The sequence below is a fragment of the Danio aesculapii genome, chromosome 24 (genome assembly GCF_903798145.1).
Source record: "Danio aesculapii chromosome 24, fDanAes4.1, whole genome shotgun sequence".
Classification (NCBI taxonomy): Eukaryota; Metazoa; Chordata; class Actinopteri; order Cypriniformes; family Danionidae; genus Danio; species Danio aesculapii.
The window spans coordinates 25,561,503-25,578,198 of record NC_079458.1 but is presented as its reverse complement, the minus strand read 5'-3'; the positions used below and the strand labels follow the sequence as shown (position 1 = coordinate 25,578,198).

At 35.8% G+C, this 16,696-nt stretch overlaps 1 protein-coding gene across 1 annotated transcript in view; it reads right to left on the bottom strand.

Moving 5' to 3' along the window:
• Positions 1-2,628: 2,628 nt before the first annotated feature.
• Positions 2,629-16,696, bottom strand: part of LOC130218082 (ADP-ribosyl cyclase/cyclic ADP-ribose hydrolase 1) — a gene marked incomplete at its 5' end in the record, with an annotated part of 55,607 nt that continues 41,539 nt past the window's right edge. The window contains 2 exons of the mRNA XM_056450113.1: positions 2,629-4,174; positions 4,421-4,513. Of these exons, the coding sequence (XP_056306088.1) occupies positions 4,078-4,174; positions 4,421-4,513 (190 nt within the window). The remainder of the gene's footprint in view (positions 4,175-4,420; positions 4,514-16,696) is intronic.

The following is a 16,696-nucleotide window of genomic DNA, read 5'->3' as shown; positions in this document are numbered from 1 at the left end:
TATATAGTAATAAACACGTACATACACTTGTCAATTTGTATATTTGCACTCACTACTTACTTTATTTACTTCATTTACTCTATCCTTTATATTTATTATGTTTTTTTGTCCTGTCTCTGTTATCCTGTTGCACTGTAGAAGCTCTGTCACGAAAACAAATTCCTCGTATGTGAGAACATACCTGGCAATAAAGCTCTTTCTAGACTAAAAAAACTGTAAATTGCTGGCAACCCAGCTGCCAGTAGTTTACTGTAAAACCAAGGAAATTTTTTTTTTTCTGTAAAACCTGAACAATAAAATATTGTTAATTGAAATATACAAATGTTAAGGTGTTTATTATCTGGCGAAATCTGACGGATAATGAGATCGTCTGACTAGAGTCTTTTACTGTATTATCAACACAAGGAAGACACAATTGTAATAAATGTGTATTTATTAACAAAATAGTAAACAAGGGTAACTAAATTACCTTAATGTACAATAAATGAAGTGCATAGGCATGAGTCATGAAGGTGATTAATAACTCTGTTTTCTTTCCTAAAGACAAGCTAGAGTCTGACAAGGTAACCCTTATTTTAAAATAAAAAAGAACTGCGGAAGTTTTTATCAATGAATATTAGTATTAAACATCTAATTAATTAGAATATTTTATACTGAAACACACTATGTCAAGGTCTCTGTTAGAGGGTTGGAAAGTGATATATTTATGTTTCTGCCATCGATGCAGTGGTTGGAAGAAGCTGGATCTTCTTGCAGGTCTTGAGGCATGGAACAAGCAGACTTAGCTCTCTTGAGCTTTGAGAAGAAGAAATCTGGAGATTCTGGAACACACAGAACTGGAGATTTCTGGTGGTGGTGGTTCTGATGTCGGGGACACGCTGACGTCTTAATCCTAGAAGGTATAATTCCTGGAAATCTGGAACATGCAGATTTCTGAAGGTGGTGGTCTTGAAGCGATGGTTACAGATGCCTTGGGAAAAGCACTGTGATTTCAGTTACCAAGTCTTGAAGTCTTTGAGCAATTCGGATATCCTGGGACATTCAGAGAATCCTTTTGTTTCGCCTTGCAGACATTCAGTAGTGTAATTCTCGGAAACCTCTCATGTGGAACTGGACATTTGATGCTATTTGAACATCGTCACTACATGTGAATTTTACTCTGTGAAAGAATTCATTCTTTGAAATGATTCTGTGATAACATGAGCTGTCTCTGTTTTAATCGTCTATGTACATTTGATTATACTAGTAAGAAAACCTGCTAGAGAGCAAGGCATCCTTAAAGTAGATAAGTTTTCTTTTTGTATGTGTGTTTTTCACATATCGCAGCACTCATTGCAGCGATGGTGTTCAGCCGTTTAAGTTCTGCATTTGTTTCTTTTTTTGTACTTTCTTGTACCTGTTTGTCTGTGATGTCAGGTTGTTAATAAATCATCACTTGCACTTGGATTCATCCTTGTTGACATTTTTTTCCCCACGACAGAGTGTTTGTACATGAGGATTGTCAAGCCCTCTCACCTGTGCATGGCACACTCAGAATTAATCAATTAGTCAAATTAGTCAAAAGGGTGAACAGTAGAATCTGGTGATTTAATCTATTTAGCAGCAGACAAAACTAGTAAAAGCATAATGGATGATTTAGAATTAACAGTAAGGAACAACTAAAGATACATCGTAAGAATGATGTTCCCTTGAAATACAACCCAGACTAGTAGTTAGAAAGTTTTCTTGAGGTACTTCTTTTTTTTTGCTGGCATAATCACTGTGCTATTCAGTGAATCTTGTCTCAGATTTTTTAGCAACCCACAGTTGAATCGAACATGGTTGAATATTGTCTTTTTGTCTGCATGATTGCAACCTTATTCTGGCAGTGTCAGGTTTAGTGATAATTGGATTTATCATAAATATTACTATCAATATTTTAGTTATGATATTAATATTGATAGTTTAGCCTCACACGAGGGCACCAATTATTGTAGTGATAATTGGATTTAAAACAAATATTAACATCAGCATTTTGGTTTTAATACTAATATTGATTTTTAGCTTCTCGTAGGGCACCAAATAATGTAGAAATAACAGATAAATAACTCCTTTTAAATGGGGCACCAGACAGGTTTGACTGTCAAAATGATTAACAATCAAACATTGTTAATTAAATTATACAAATGTAAAGGTGTTTATTATCTGGCAAAATCTGAAGGACAATGAGATCGTCTGACTTTTAGAGCCTTTTACTCTATTATCAACACAAGTGAGACACAATTGTCATAAATGAGTATTTATTAACAAAATAGTAAACAAGGGTAACTAAAATTACTAAATGAAGGTGATTAAGTTAAGGATTGTGATTAATAACTCTGTTATCTTTTCCAAAGACAAGCTAAAGTCTGATAAGGTAAACCTTATTCTGAAATAACAAAGAACTGAGGACATCTATCTATCTATCTATCTATCTATCTATCTATCTATCTATCTATCTATCTATCTATCTATCTATCTATCTATCTATCTATCTATCTATCTATCTATCTATCTATCTATCTATCTATCTATCTATCTATCTATCTATCTATATATATATATATATATATATATATATATATATATATATATATATGTAGTGGTGAGATAAAGAGGGAAATTATACACACACACGGATGTAAGAGGTGAACCTCCTTCAGTCCCAGAAAGTGCTGTGTTTTGGTGGTGGTGATTATTGTGATGTTCTCGGGTCTGTGAAGGGGTAGCAGTGGGTGTCAGCTCCAATCAGCCACTCGATTCTGCGAGGTAGAACAGAGAATAGTTAGCATGGAGGTTTCTTGTCAGAATGCACTCACTCGCTTGTCTTCTCGTGCTGTTTATATCTCTCTCTCTTCATGAGCGACCGGTGTGGCTGATTGGGCTTGAGGATTGTGCAGCTGGTGTACATTACGGACCATATATATATATATATGTTTCTGTCGTTGACGCTGTGGTTAGAAGAAGCTGGATCTTCTTCCAGGTCTTGAGGCATGGAACAAGCAGACTTAGCTCTCTTGAGCTTTGAGAAGAAGAAATCTGGAGATTCTGGAACGCGCAGAACTGGAGATTTCTAGAGGCAGTGGTTCTGATGTCGGGGACATGTATGTCTTTATCCTTAAAGGTAGAGTTCCTGGAAATCTGAGATACGCAGATTTCTAGAGGTGGTAGTCCTGAAGCGATGATTTCAGACGCCTTGGGAAAAGCACTGTGCATCCAATCACCATGAAAATCCTTGCTGGAACACAGAAAATTTCTGAGGTCATTGAGTAATTGGGATAGCCTGGGACGTTCAGAGAATCCTTTTGTTTCATCTTACAGACATTCAGTGGTGTCACGCTTGCATTGAAAACCACACCACTACTACCTTGTGTATCAGGCCTTCCTTATAATATCACCACTCTTCTTTCTGATACCACGACCTCCTCTTGTTTTGATATCACTCTTCTTTCTGATACCACCACTTCCTCTTTTTTCCTTAATCCATATAACTCCTGTATAGCAGTGACACTAGATACTGTCACTCGATGACACTTGAATACCCTGTCAGAAAAGTTTAGTGGCTGGGAATGAGCTTTTTACAGTGTCTGCTTTAATGTTAGTGTTGTTTTTTGTGTGTTTACATAGATGAATATGGCCACTATGTAAATACGCAGTACAGTTATGATCTTATTGCCACATTAGATCATTATGATAACATGATATATGCCTTCAGTGATTTCTTAAAAATAATTACCAAAAAATAAAGCAACTGGATAACTACAGCAGTCGCGATTATGTCATCTCATATGAAGCAGGAGATCGTGGTGAAATATGATGACGTGTGCAGATGCTGTAGTGCTGTCCCAATTCTTAGGGGTAAATTTTAAGGCCCTTCCCCTTCACACTTGGTTTTACAAAAATGTGGGGTACAAAAATACAACTGGGATTGGGCCCAAGCCTCTGCCCATTTGCTAGTTCTCTCTCCATGATTACAATTAAAAACTTTATGTGGTTATTTTTAAGTTAATGCTGTTACAGTTGCTTGGCTTACCAATTCAAACACTTTGTAAAAGTAATTCAAACATTAAAGTCATTGTCTGTGCAGGTCCAGTGGAACTCTCGTTGTTTTAAAACTTCTATAAGTCCAACAATTGATCCCTGAGTGCATGATTCCCTAGACAGAAAAAAGATGATCAGATGTGTCATATAAAAATACAACTGAATCATATTTACGCATGTTGTTAAACATTGCCAGTTAAAGTATAGAACATCTAAAAAAAAGGTTTTCATTACATTTAGACAAATTTCAAATAAGACCTATAGTCACTTAAAATTAACATTGTAAAAGAAAAAAGTGCTTGGTACAGTAACTACTTTGTCAGTACGTTAGACTATCAACAAGAAATGTACTCATTCTTACATAAAGGGTCCCTCCAGGTTGTACACGACTTTAATGTGAACATGGGTTACCATCCTTGGATTTAGATTGTCCAGTTCTACACTGCCGAACATGCTGAGGAATAAACATGTAGGCATGTAATAAACAAGTAAATATGATTTTGTATGTTAGTATACCCTACTTGTCGCCCAAGTTTTTGTTCACACACAGTTTGAGGCAAAATCCAAACAATGTTCTATATACTTCAATGTCTAGGGGTATTCCAGAAAGCATGTTATGTTACATACTCAGATAAGTTTAAGAGTAACTGGATAACCTCAGCTTTTCATTTAAAAAACAGATGAAACTTTTGGGATATGTAAATAACCATAGCAACTTACTCTCTGAAGATAACCTGCTCTGGAGCAAGTTATGTTTCAGAGTTAGTCTGTTTCAGAGAGGTTACTGAGCATTGCATGCTCTTTTGGTAAGGATCCTGTGGACATGGAAGCACAGATACAAGTTGTAATTTTTTCACAGTGAGAGGGTTATAAGTGAAAATATGGTTGTTTTATATCCAAATGAATGTTTTAATGAGCGTTATAATTTTTCAAAAGAATCATTTTTTTAATAAACATTTTGAACAAATGTGACAAACTGCAAATCTGCACTTACCACAGAAAACATTCAATGCTTCTCTTTGTTTTAGTGTCAGGGAATTTTATGTGCAATGTGGCATGACAATGAAGAGCTGTCCATACAGTATGCCTGTACAAAACTGTTTTATACACTTTTGTACAGTTCCCTGTTTATGGAGTCAATCTAGGGCCATGTTTACTTGCAACATAAAAGAAAGTTTTGCAAACAAAAAATAAAGTATTAAGCAAAGATTATAAAAAATAATGCAAAGCTCAAAATTTTTAAACTCCTAAAATTTGTGCTTATTGCTTTGTATTTAATACGTCTATTCGTTTTTGTTTATTTTACCCTCTCATTTCCCCTTATTTCTCTCATGCATTTGTTATATATTTAATTCATAATTCCCTTATTGTTTAAAAATTAACTATAGTTTGTAGAGACTATTTTGTTTTATTTGTACTGTAAATCTTTTGTTGTTATAAAAAATTAAATGATGATTTCGGTCATCATGACTGCAGCAACTTTGAGCCCCTAAGTGTCCAGCTGTCCAGTTTGACGGCTCCGTTTTCAGATTCGCCCCCGCCTGCGCTTTGCTAATCTCGTTGATCACTGGCTGAAGCTATGGTTCAAGTCAAACGCAACTATTGTGACACAAAGGGAATCAGCCAGGAATCACTGTCATAAGTCTAATCAAGATTAAGTAAAACAACTGAATCCTTTGTTTTTGTAAGGGGCTGTTTAAATCGTCAAACAGTAAAACACTCTGGGAATTACATTTCACAGGTAAGACAGATTTTATTACCCTGTTTTGTTGATTTTTGTTGTAACAGCTTTGTTGTTAACAATCAACAGATAGCCTTGAAAGCTTTCCATGAATTTGAAAAGTTTAACGTTAGCCTATCTTACCACTTACCATTATATGTATATATATATATATAGATATGTATATATATATTTATTTTATTTTATTTATTTATTTATTGCTAACATCTGTTTATAAATTAAAATAGCTGTAAACAAATTATTGATATGTCCTGTAAAAAGAATTGAGGAGGCAGGGTGATGTGATTTGATAAATTAATAAACACTACTTTCATTTTACTACAGTAAACTGTGGTGTATTGTTGTGTTACAATAGCAACTATAGAATCACCAGATTAATTATGTTAACAGAGTGATTCTATATTATATCTATATTATGGTTCAAAAATACAAGTATTTTATACAAGTAATATAAAAGTATTTTAGTATTTTCTATAAATTACTATAGTAATGTTTCATGAGGGAGTAAAGGCCAAAATATTAGACAGCTAGTTTTTTCACCAGCCGGAATTATTTGTATAAGTCTGTAATTTCTATCCTTTGGTGTAGTGTATCATTAGGACATTTACATTTACATTTAGTCATTTAGCAGACGCTTTTATCCAAAGTGACTTACAAATGAGGACAAGGAAGCAATTTACACAACTATAAGAGCAACAGTGAATAAGTGCTATAGGCAAGTTTCAGGTGTGTAAAGTCTAAGAAGCAAAGCATTAGTAAAGTTTTTTTTTTTTGAGAGAGGAGTACAGTTAGTGGTATAGCCAGAGAGGCAGTTACAGATTAGGAAGGAAAGTGGAGACTAAATAGTTGAGTTTTTAGTCGTTTCTTGAAGACAGCAAGTGACTCTGGGCAACTGGGCACATTGAATGCGAGAGTTTGGGAAAGTGATTTCTTCCCTCTTAGGGATGAAACCACGAAGTTTCTGGAGGGCACATAAATCCGCAGAAGTGAGAGCAGATAAGAAGGAGCAAAGCCAGAGGTCGCTTTGTAAGCAAACATCAGAGCTTTGAATTTGATGCGAGCAGCAACTGGCAGCCAGTGCAAACGGGCTCTTTTGGGTTTATCAAAGACCACTTGTGCAGCTGCGTTCTGAAGCAGCTGAAGAGGTTTGATAGAGTTAGCTGGAAGCCCGGCTAGTAGAGAGTTGCAATAATCCAGTTTGGAGAGAACAAGAGCTTGAACAATGAGTTGAGCTGCATGTTCAGATAGGAAGGGTTGGACCTTTCTGATGTTATAGAGTGCAAATCTGCAAGATCGAGCAGTTCTGGAAAATGTGATCAGAGAAGTTTAGCTGGTCATCAACCGTTACTCCAAGGCTTTTTACCATTTTGGATGCAGTGATGGTTGCCCCGGGTTGGTAGAAACTTCAAGCATTTCCGTTTTCGCGAGGTTAAGCTAAAGATGATGATCTTTCATCCAGTGTGAAATGTCTGACAGGCAGGCTGAGATGCGAGCTGGAACCGAGGGATCATCAGGGTGAAAAGAGAGGTATAGCTGGATATCATCAGCAGAGCAGTGGTAGGAAAATCCATGTTTCTGGATGACTGGTCCTAAAGATGTCGTGTAGATGGAGAAGAGAAGTGGCCCAAGAACAGAGCCCTGAGGTACCCCAGTGTTTAGATGCTGTAGATTGGACACCTCTCCCCTCCAAGACACCCTGAATGACCTGTCAGAGAGGTATGATCTGAACCATTAAAAAACAGTGCCTGCAACGCCCACTGACTCAAGCGTAGATAGCAGGATCTGGTGGTTTATAGTGTCAAAAGCAGCTGATAAATCCAGCAAGATGAGGACAGATGATTTAGAGTCTGCTTTAGCCAGTCTAAGATCCTCCACGACCGAGAGCAGGGCAGTCTCAGTTGAGTGGCCTTTCTTAAAGCCAGATTGCTTGTTGTCCATGAAGTTGTTTTGAGTAAGAAAGTCCAGGACTTGATTGAACACTACTTTCTCCAGAATCTTGGCCATGAATGGAAGCAGGGATACTGGTCGGTAGTTTTCAAGTAGCGTTTGATCCAGGTTGGGTTTCTTTAGCAGTGGGGTTACCCTAGCCTGCTTAAATGAAGTAGGGAATAAACCAGAGTCAAGAGATGTGTTAATTATGTGAGTCAGTGTTGGTATGACTGCAGGAGAAATGGCTTGCAGGAGATGAGAGGGATTGGGATCAAGCGGACAGGTGGTTGCATGGCTAGATAGCACGAGATTGGACACCTCAGACTCAGAGAGCTGGGAAAAAGAGGTGAGTGTGTGTGGTGTTGGTGGTGTATCTTGCGTGTTTGTTGTAGGTGCAGCAAATTGAGCACTGATTTTTGTAGTTTTGGTGCAAAAGAATGTAGCAAAGTCATCAGTAGTGAGTGTGGAGGATGCAGGTGGAGGAGGAGGATAGAGGAGGGAGGAAAATGTTTTAAAAAGTAAGCGAGGATTGGCGGCACTGTTGACTTTCTGACGGAAATATGTCTGCTTTGCAGAAGTAACCTCAGCCGAGAAAGAGGACAGAAGAGTTTGGTATGTTATGAGCTGTTCAGGATTTTTAGTTTTTCGCCAAATTTTCTCTGCAGCCCGAAGTTTTGAGCGATGCTCACGGAGAACATCAGAGAGCCAGGGTCCAAGAGGACTGGCACGGGCTGGCCTGGATGTAAGAGGACATAGTCTGTCTAGACATAGTGTGGAGCAGAGTGTATCAGTGGCACTGTTCGTATCAAGTGCAGAGAGTTTGCAAGATGGAGGAAGAGAGTCTGAAACAATGGTGGATAGTCTATTGGGTGAGAGAGAGCATAGGTTTCTGCGAAAGGCAACTAGAGTTGGAGTGTGTGGCGGCTCAGGAGTAATGTGGATGTTGAGAGACAGAAGGAAATGATCCGATGTTTGTAGTGGAGTTACTAGTGATAATCAGTGAAGCAATGTTGAGTGTAAATTAGATCTAGCTGATTACCTGATTTGTGAGTAGCAGAAGTAGGTGCTCTTTTGAGGTCAAAAGAGGCAAGCAGAGTCTGGAAGTTAGCAGCTTGAGGTCTTTCAATGTGAATGTTGAAGTCACCTAGCACAAACAAGGGAGTGTCATAATTAGAAAAAGATGAGAGCAGAACATCCAGTTCATCTAAGAAGTGACCTAATGTACCCGGTGGGCGGTAGATGACAACCACATTTATGTAAAAGGGGTGGATAATGGTGACTGCATGGAATTCAAAGGAGCTGATTTTTGGCAGGGCCGGTCTCTGAGTGAATTTCCGTTCTTTGGAAATCAGTAGTCCAGCCCCACCCCCTTCTGACGAGGAGTGTGGGAAAAAGAGAAATTAGTAGAAAGAGCTGCATGTGTAGCAGTGTCCTCCGGTCTCAACCAGGTCTCAGTTAGAGCCATGAGATTATATTCAGAATGAGTAGCTATGGAGGGAATAAAATCTGCCTTGTTAACAGCAGATTGACAATTCCAGAGACCCACGGAGAGAGAGAGAGTTGTGAAATAGCAGATACATGTATTGATCGAAGGTTGTGAGGATTGTGCCTGTAGCGTACCTCCCGTGCTTTGCGAATGTTAGTGACAACAGCAATTAGTAAACACATAATAAAAGTGCAAGGAAAACAATAATGAGTGCAGAGATAAAGTAAAATAATAAAGTAAAAAGTACTCAAGTGCTTTGTCTGTGTCTTTGCTCGGTGGAGTCACGCAGGTAGAGTCGATAGTCTTTACTCTTGTCGGCCTTCACACGAGGCTGCCGCGACCGCTGCCGCGATGAGACTAGCTCTTACAGTAACCAAGGAAACAGTGGGTTAACTTTCAAGTACCATACACAGATAGCTGAAAACAAGTTTAAATGTCCTACAACCATACACAACCAGCTGAAAACAAGTCTAAGTGTTCTCTAACCATACACAGCAACTGAAAACAAGTCTAAATGTACTTACACGGTGATGCACTCGATGCTAAAGTGCTTCTCCTGCTACCTAAACCTACTGTGCTCAATATATATAGTTTTACCTGGTATTTGGACACGCCTCCAGAGTAAAAACACCTGAAACTGTGGCGTGGGGGGAGGGGGGATCGAAACCGTCTGCGCTCGACACACAAGCTCTTACAGTAACCAAGGAAACAGTGGGTAAACTTTCTAGTACCATACACAGATAGCTGAAAACAAGTTTAAATGTCCTACAACCATACACAACCAGCTGAAAACAAGTCTACGTGTTCTCTAACCATACACAGCAACTGAAAACAATTCTAAATGTACTTACACAGTGTTGCTCTCGATGCTAAAGTGCTTCTCCTAGGAAAAGTCATCTTACGTTTCACTTATTATATAATTATTACTTATTAATCGTAATAATACAGTGTGATTTATTTTTTTTGTTTGCAAAAGGAGTTTCCCAGCAGCCGATCCTCCACGCAGAGATAAGATAATTCAGAAGAGCTGAAGAGTATCTCTAAAATATTTCAACAAACCTGTCTGCAAAGCTCCACTACTAGAAACTGGAAAATTAGAGATTCATGTCAAATTGCTGTAACAGTGTGGTTGCTTTAAAAAAAATAAATGAATGCATTTTCTTTATCAGTGAAGTTGTATTAACTAAATTAAAACAACATTTGGTTGGCATTATCAATAGTTTTTTTCTATCTTATTATTAGTTGTCTATCTTAAACAAAATAAGGATGCACCACCTTTGCCAAACTGAGCACTTTTCACATGAAAGTTTTGTTTTGAAATGGTTTAGAGAATGAAAAACTTGATTGGTGTTTTACATTACCATTTTATTACATAACATATTATATAACCATTATTAATATAGATGTAGTCTGCGATTGGCATGGTTCAAGTGGTTTAGATATAGCAAAATGTTAATTAGGCTTTTTGTTGAAATTTATACACATAATAATCAGCTTGCAGTGTAATTATTAAGTCATAAGTGGAAAAATAATGTCTAAATTGAAAGGTGGGATTGTTATAAGTTTGATTTTAAATGCAATAGCCGTGTTTTTACTATAAAAATATAAGATCTATCAGTAACCAGTAAGTTGCCTATTGCTGCCGTTTAGTGGCTATAATGCAATTCCAAACAGAAATGAGCTTTGAATTCACTCTTTAAAGTCTGAACTGTTGTAAACTTCACACCTACTAAGTACTACTAAGTATTACTAAAATAATGAAAAAGATTCTATATTTTTATATAATATAAATTGTTTAATGAATTGTTTGATTGACAGCAGATGTCCTTGAGAAGAGCTGTGCGGAATGAGCAGATCTAGCATATGATATGTAATCAAGTGAATTTGTTAAATGATGTGTAAAATATGCATTATACAATTTGCTACTTGCATATTGTAGTTGTTATTAATACTCGCTACACACTATATTTTGTTTTTGTCTTTTTTCTGCTATATAAGTATTATTACTCAATATAGAATTAATTTTTTTGTAATTCCACTAGTATTATTTATGCTCTAATTAGTCTTATACATAGCTACACACAGTCTCATATTATACACAGTTTCATATTATATACTATTTCATTTGCTATTTTTAGTACTTTCAAATATAATGTATTATTTATTCTATGGTATTGTATAGAATTTATACTATTATAATAACATGTGATTCATTAATTTTAACATTTTTTATTCACTGTTATATAGATAGGTTACTGCTGTACATTTTTCTTTGCTATTGTTCATTGTCTCATAGGCTCTGGTAGGACCTGGAGCCACTCTACCACTCTACAAGGTGCATCGAAACAAACAGCAAAACTGTAAGAAAACAGAACTTGTGAAAAGAGAGATACATTTATTAATAATGCATCTCTTTTTAAATCATAAAATATTAATGATCTGTTTGAGCTTCTTACTTTTAAGTAACTGGAGTGTTTCACACGATAACATTATAAGTTAATAAATATAAGCGTTATTGTATTTTGTATCTGAGAAAATGGCAGGTCCTCCATTCAGTTGCGTCTGTTTATAACACACTGATGACTGGATAAAGATGGTAGCCACATTGATGTAACAGAGCAAAGGACCAAAGCGACTCATGGGGTGTCTTAGCTTTATATTTAATTTTATATTTAATATATTATTAGATGTCTATGGCAACAACCCACTCTCAGCCATGTAGGTTTCGTCTGTGTCACAATGTCTCCAGCTGATGATGTGTGTTCATTGGAGGCAGGTGCTGGCATGCTGTACATGGCCCAGTTCCCATGACCCTTGTCAAATCAGGGCCAGAAAGTGAAACGCACAGAAATGTGAAGTTCAAAGAGAAAACAACATCGCAAACTCATGGTTGACTGAAAAGCATAGAAAAATGAGCACTGCAATTGACTTGAGAGATTTTGCAAAGGAAACATTGAAAAAAATTTTTTTTGCAAATATATGTATAATTAAAAAAAACTGCAAATATTTTAGCTTTTTTTTTGCACTACTTGATTTTAATTTGCAGTTCTTTATTTTTGTTAGCAATTTTTTTATTACTCAAAACTTTATTTTCCCTTTGTAGTTTTTTTGAGATTTGCCGAATTTTTAATTTCTTTTGCTCAATACTTTATTTTATGATTGCAAAACTTGTTTTAATGCTGCAAGTATACATGGCCCTAGATTGACTATTCATACCTATTCATAAACCTCTGCATAATATTAAATACATTTTTTGTCTGCACCAATATCACTATCGACATAGAAAAAAATGGTGGAGCGTTAAGATTTTTTCACTCTCTCTCCAGCACACACACACACACACACACACGCACACACACACACACACACACACACACACACACACACACACACACACACACACACACACACACACACACACACACACACACACACACACACACACACACACACACACATATATATATATATATATACATACAGTTGAAGTCAGTATTATTAGCCCCCTTTGAATTATTTTTTTCTTTTATATTTTCCAAATGATGTTTAACAGAGCAAGGACATTTTCACAGTATGTCTGATAACGTTTTTTTTTTCTTCTGGAGAAAGTCTTTATTTCGGCTAGAATGAAAGCAGGTTTTAATTTTTTAAAATCCATTTTAAGGTCAAAATTATTAGCCCCTTTAAGCTCATTTTTTTTTTCCATAGTCTACAGAACAAACCATCGTTATTCAGTAACTTGCCTAATTACACTAACCTGCCTAGTTAACCTAATTAACCTAGTTAAGCCTTTAAATGTCACTTTAAGCTGAACAATAGCAATTTGAAAAATATCTATTCAAATATTATTTACTGTCATCATGGCAGAGATAAAACAAGTTATTAGAAATGAGTTATTAAAACTATTATGTTTAGAAATGTGTTGAAAAAATCTTCTCCCTGTTAAACAGAAATTGTGGAAAAAATAAAAAGGAGGGCTAATAATTCTGACAATTTTGAAAATGAATAGTTTTATTTATTTCTCAGTGCATATAGGCAATGTGTTTTTTTTTTTTTTTAACAAAACAGATTTCTTAAACAGATATATTTATAAAAATAATATTTAGTCACCAAACATATTGAGAAATTAAAAGATAATACATTTTTTTCTTTTTAAAATTTGTATTTATTATTTTTCTACACCACTATCGTAAGTTATTTTGTTAGATACGCTCGAGATTTTGCTTTAGTAATGACTATTCTAATGTATATGCACAAATATAATATTGTATAGCTTCCTATTAAAAATATAAATTTAAAAGAGAGATTTGTGAAACTTATATATATCTTATAATTGTATACTTATATATGCTGAGCACTGTATATTGTTTACCCATGGTGTTTACATGGTCATACAGCAAGTAATTCAACAAGCATTTAGTTTGGGCTAGCTTTTGCAGATGGACATTGCTTTACAATGCCCTTGATGGGTGAGTGGGGGAGTGTCTTTTGTCTCTCAAGGTGTAAATTGTCACTCAAGCATAGAGCTGAGATCATCCAAAACGAATTTAACAAATTTTAATTCATTGTAATGTTTTCTTTGAATGAGAGAATAGAATAATTTTTCACATAATTGGGAAGTAAATATTCTAGCCTGCAAGACTGGTTGCTCAAAAGTCTTAATCAGGCACATTCAGTGTGGTTTTTTAGACCTTATTTCAGCTAAATCTTTTCTCCAAAACGTACTAACTATGCATAAGTTTTTTTTTCTAAAAAAACGCAAGCATGTACATCAGTATTTCTCACATGTTATTGTAGCACAGTTTGTGCAATACAAAAAAAAAAAAAAACATGTTGGCCAGTACTACTGTATGTAATAAGTAACTGAACTAAGCACAAATGTCAGGGCATGTCAAAACATCTCAGGGTCCCCAAAATCACCTCAGAACCCTGAGGGTTAATAACAAAAACTTCCTTGGTTGTTTGTTTTTTAGAATAAGGTTTACCTTATCAGACTCTTGCTTTTCTTTAGAAAAGATAACAATTATTAATAACAATCCTCAGCTTAATCATCTTCTTGATTCGTGTCTATGCACCTCATTTATTGTACATTTAGTAATTTTAGTTACCCTTGTTTATTCTTTTTGTTAATAAAAACTCATTTATTACAATTGTGTCTTCCTGGTCTTGATAATACAGTAAAGGGCTCTACAGGTCAGACGATCTCATTATCCTTCAGATTTGGCCATATAATAAACACCTTTACATTTGTATAATTCAATTACCATTTTTTGATAGTTAATTATTTTGTCAGTCGAAGCTGTCCGGTACCCCGTTTAAAACTGAGTTATTTATCTGTTATTTATACACACTTTAATGTGTGTATTATGAAGCGATGATTGAACTTATAAAAAATATTAACATCAATATTTTGGTATTGATATGTTAGCCTCTCGTAGGGCACCAAATAATGTAGTTATAATTTATTTGGTTTGACTCAAATATTATAATGAACAGTATTAATATTAATATTGATATTTTGGTCACTTCTCTCCTAAGGTGAGTGAATAACGGATAAATATGTCATGATCTGTCACCTGCATGTTGTCACAGTCATTTGTGTTTGTTTTTCTCTGTGCACATGGCATTGTTTTGACAGCTCGCCATGTGCTCCGCTGCTTCACTCCACCCACTCGTCTATCCACTCATTAGATCATTATCATTTCATTATTCGCACCTGTCTCTAGTCTTATCCTCTATTCCGCTCACCAGCAATCTTCTCGCTCCCTCCCTGGTCGTCTCACATCCCGCCTGGGTACCCGTAGTTTGGCCGCCGCAATCTCCTTATTGGCTGCAAAATTGGACCACCATGCCTCCTGCTGGATGCATTTAGTATTACTTTTGGTTTTCTTCTTGGCCCGTTATTGACTGGCGAGTTGAGTCACCGTGCGCCCCCTGCTGGACTTATTGAGTATTGCCTTTGAATTTCCACTGACCTTTTGGTCTCTGACTAGTGACTCTGGATCTGTGTGCTCAGCTGCAGGTGTTTATTTTTTGCCAGGACTTGGTGTCTTTTTGTGGCATTTACAGCACCCCGTGCTGGGATCTTTTGTTATGTTCAATCCCCTCTGCAGATCACAGAAATAAATAATTGTTTTACCTGCACTTGATTCCTCCTGAGTTTTCCTTGACAGAACCCTGACAAAATAACTCCTTTTAAATGGGGCACCAGACAGGTTTGACTGTCAAAATAATTAACAATCAAATATTGTTAATTAAAATAAACAAATGTTAAGGTGTTTATTATCTGGTCACATCTGAAGGATGGTGAGATTGTCTGATTTGTCAAGTCCTTGTCCTTTTACTGTACTATCAACACAAGAAAGACACAACTGTAATAAATATTTATTAACAAAAGGTAACAAAGGACTAAATGTACAATAAATGAAGTGCATAGGCATGAATCATGAAGATGTTTAAAGGCTGACTCGCATTGCAATTTTTTTTTTAATCCTAAATGGTTGTAGCATGCCAGGCTGCAGGAACATGGTTCCCATGTCAGTCTAAGATCTCAGCTGTCATGATGTCAGACTGAATGACAATGAAGATGCACTATGCACAGAAATAAACTCTCCCAGAGTTTGATGTCATCCACCCGTGACAGTTTCACTATTCAGCATGAAATGATGAGCTGAAATGATTCCTTATAGTAAAAGTAAACAATCTGTAGTGGCAATTTTGCGCACAGCGCGCCTCAATAACAGAATTAGGAAGAAAAAAAAAAACTGTTTTGACATTTCCCCATGGTCATTTAAATTGTAAATGGATTGCATCATCAGATTCGGTGGTCCTATTGGTTCTTGGAATGAAGCTCATTGCAGCTATTGTCACAATGTAGGAAAGTGTCTGAAATCTTCTGACACTGCCAGAACTTAATTGGAGGAAAAATCTGATCACAACGGGCATTAAGCGGCTGTCAAACATGTCAAACCAATGGTTCAAAGATGACAGATTTTAGCCTAGGATTTCTGGAATCTTTAAGGATTTCCCAAATTTGTCTCAGATCATAAAATCGTGGCAGTGATTAAAAAAAAATAAATAAATAAATAAAATATATATACATATATATATATATATATATATATATATATATATATATATATATATATATATATATATATATATATATATATATATATATACAGTGAGGTCAATAAGTATTTGATCACCCTGTGATTTTTCAATATCTCCTACTTAGAAATCATGGAGGGGTCTAGAATTTTCACCATAGGTGCATTTCCGCTTTAAAAGACAGAATCTAAAAATAAAAATCCAGAAATCACGTTGTATGATTTTTTTTAGCAATTTATTTGTAAATTACTGTGTCAAATAAGTATCTGATCACTTGCTTTTCAGCCAGATTTCTTACCCTCAAAGACCTGTTATTTTGCTTTTAAATAGTTCAGCTCCACTCTGCTCATGATTCTAATTTAGTAGCACCT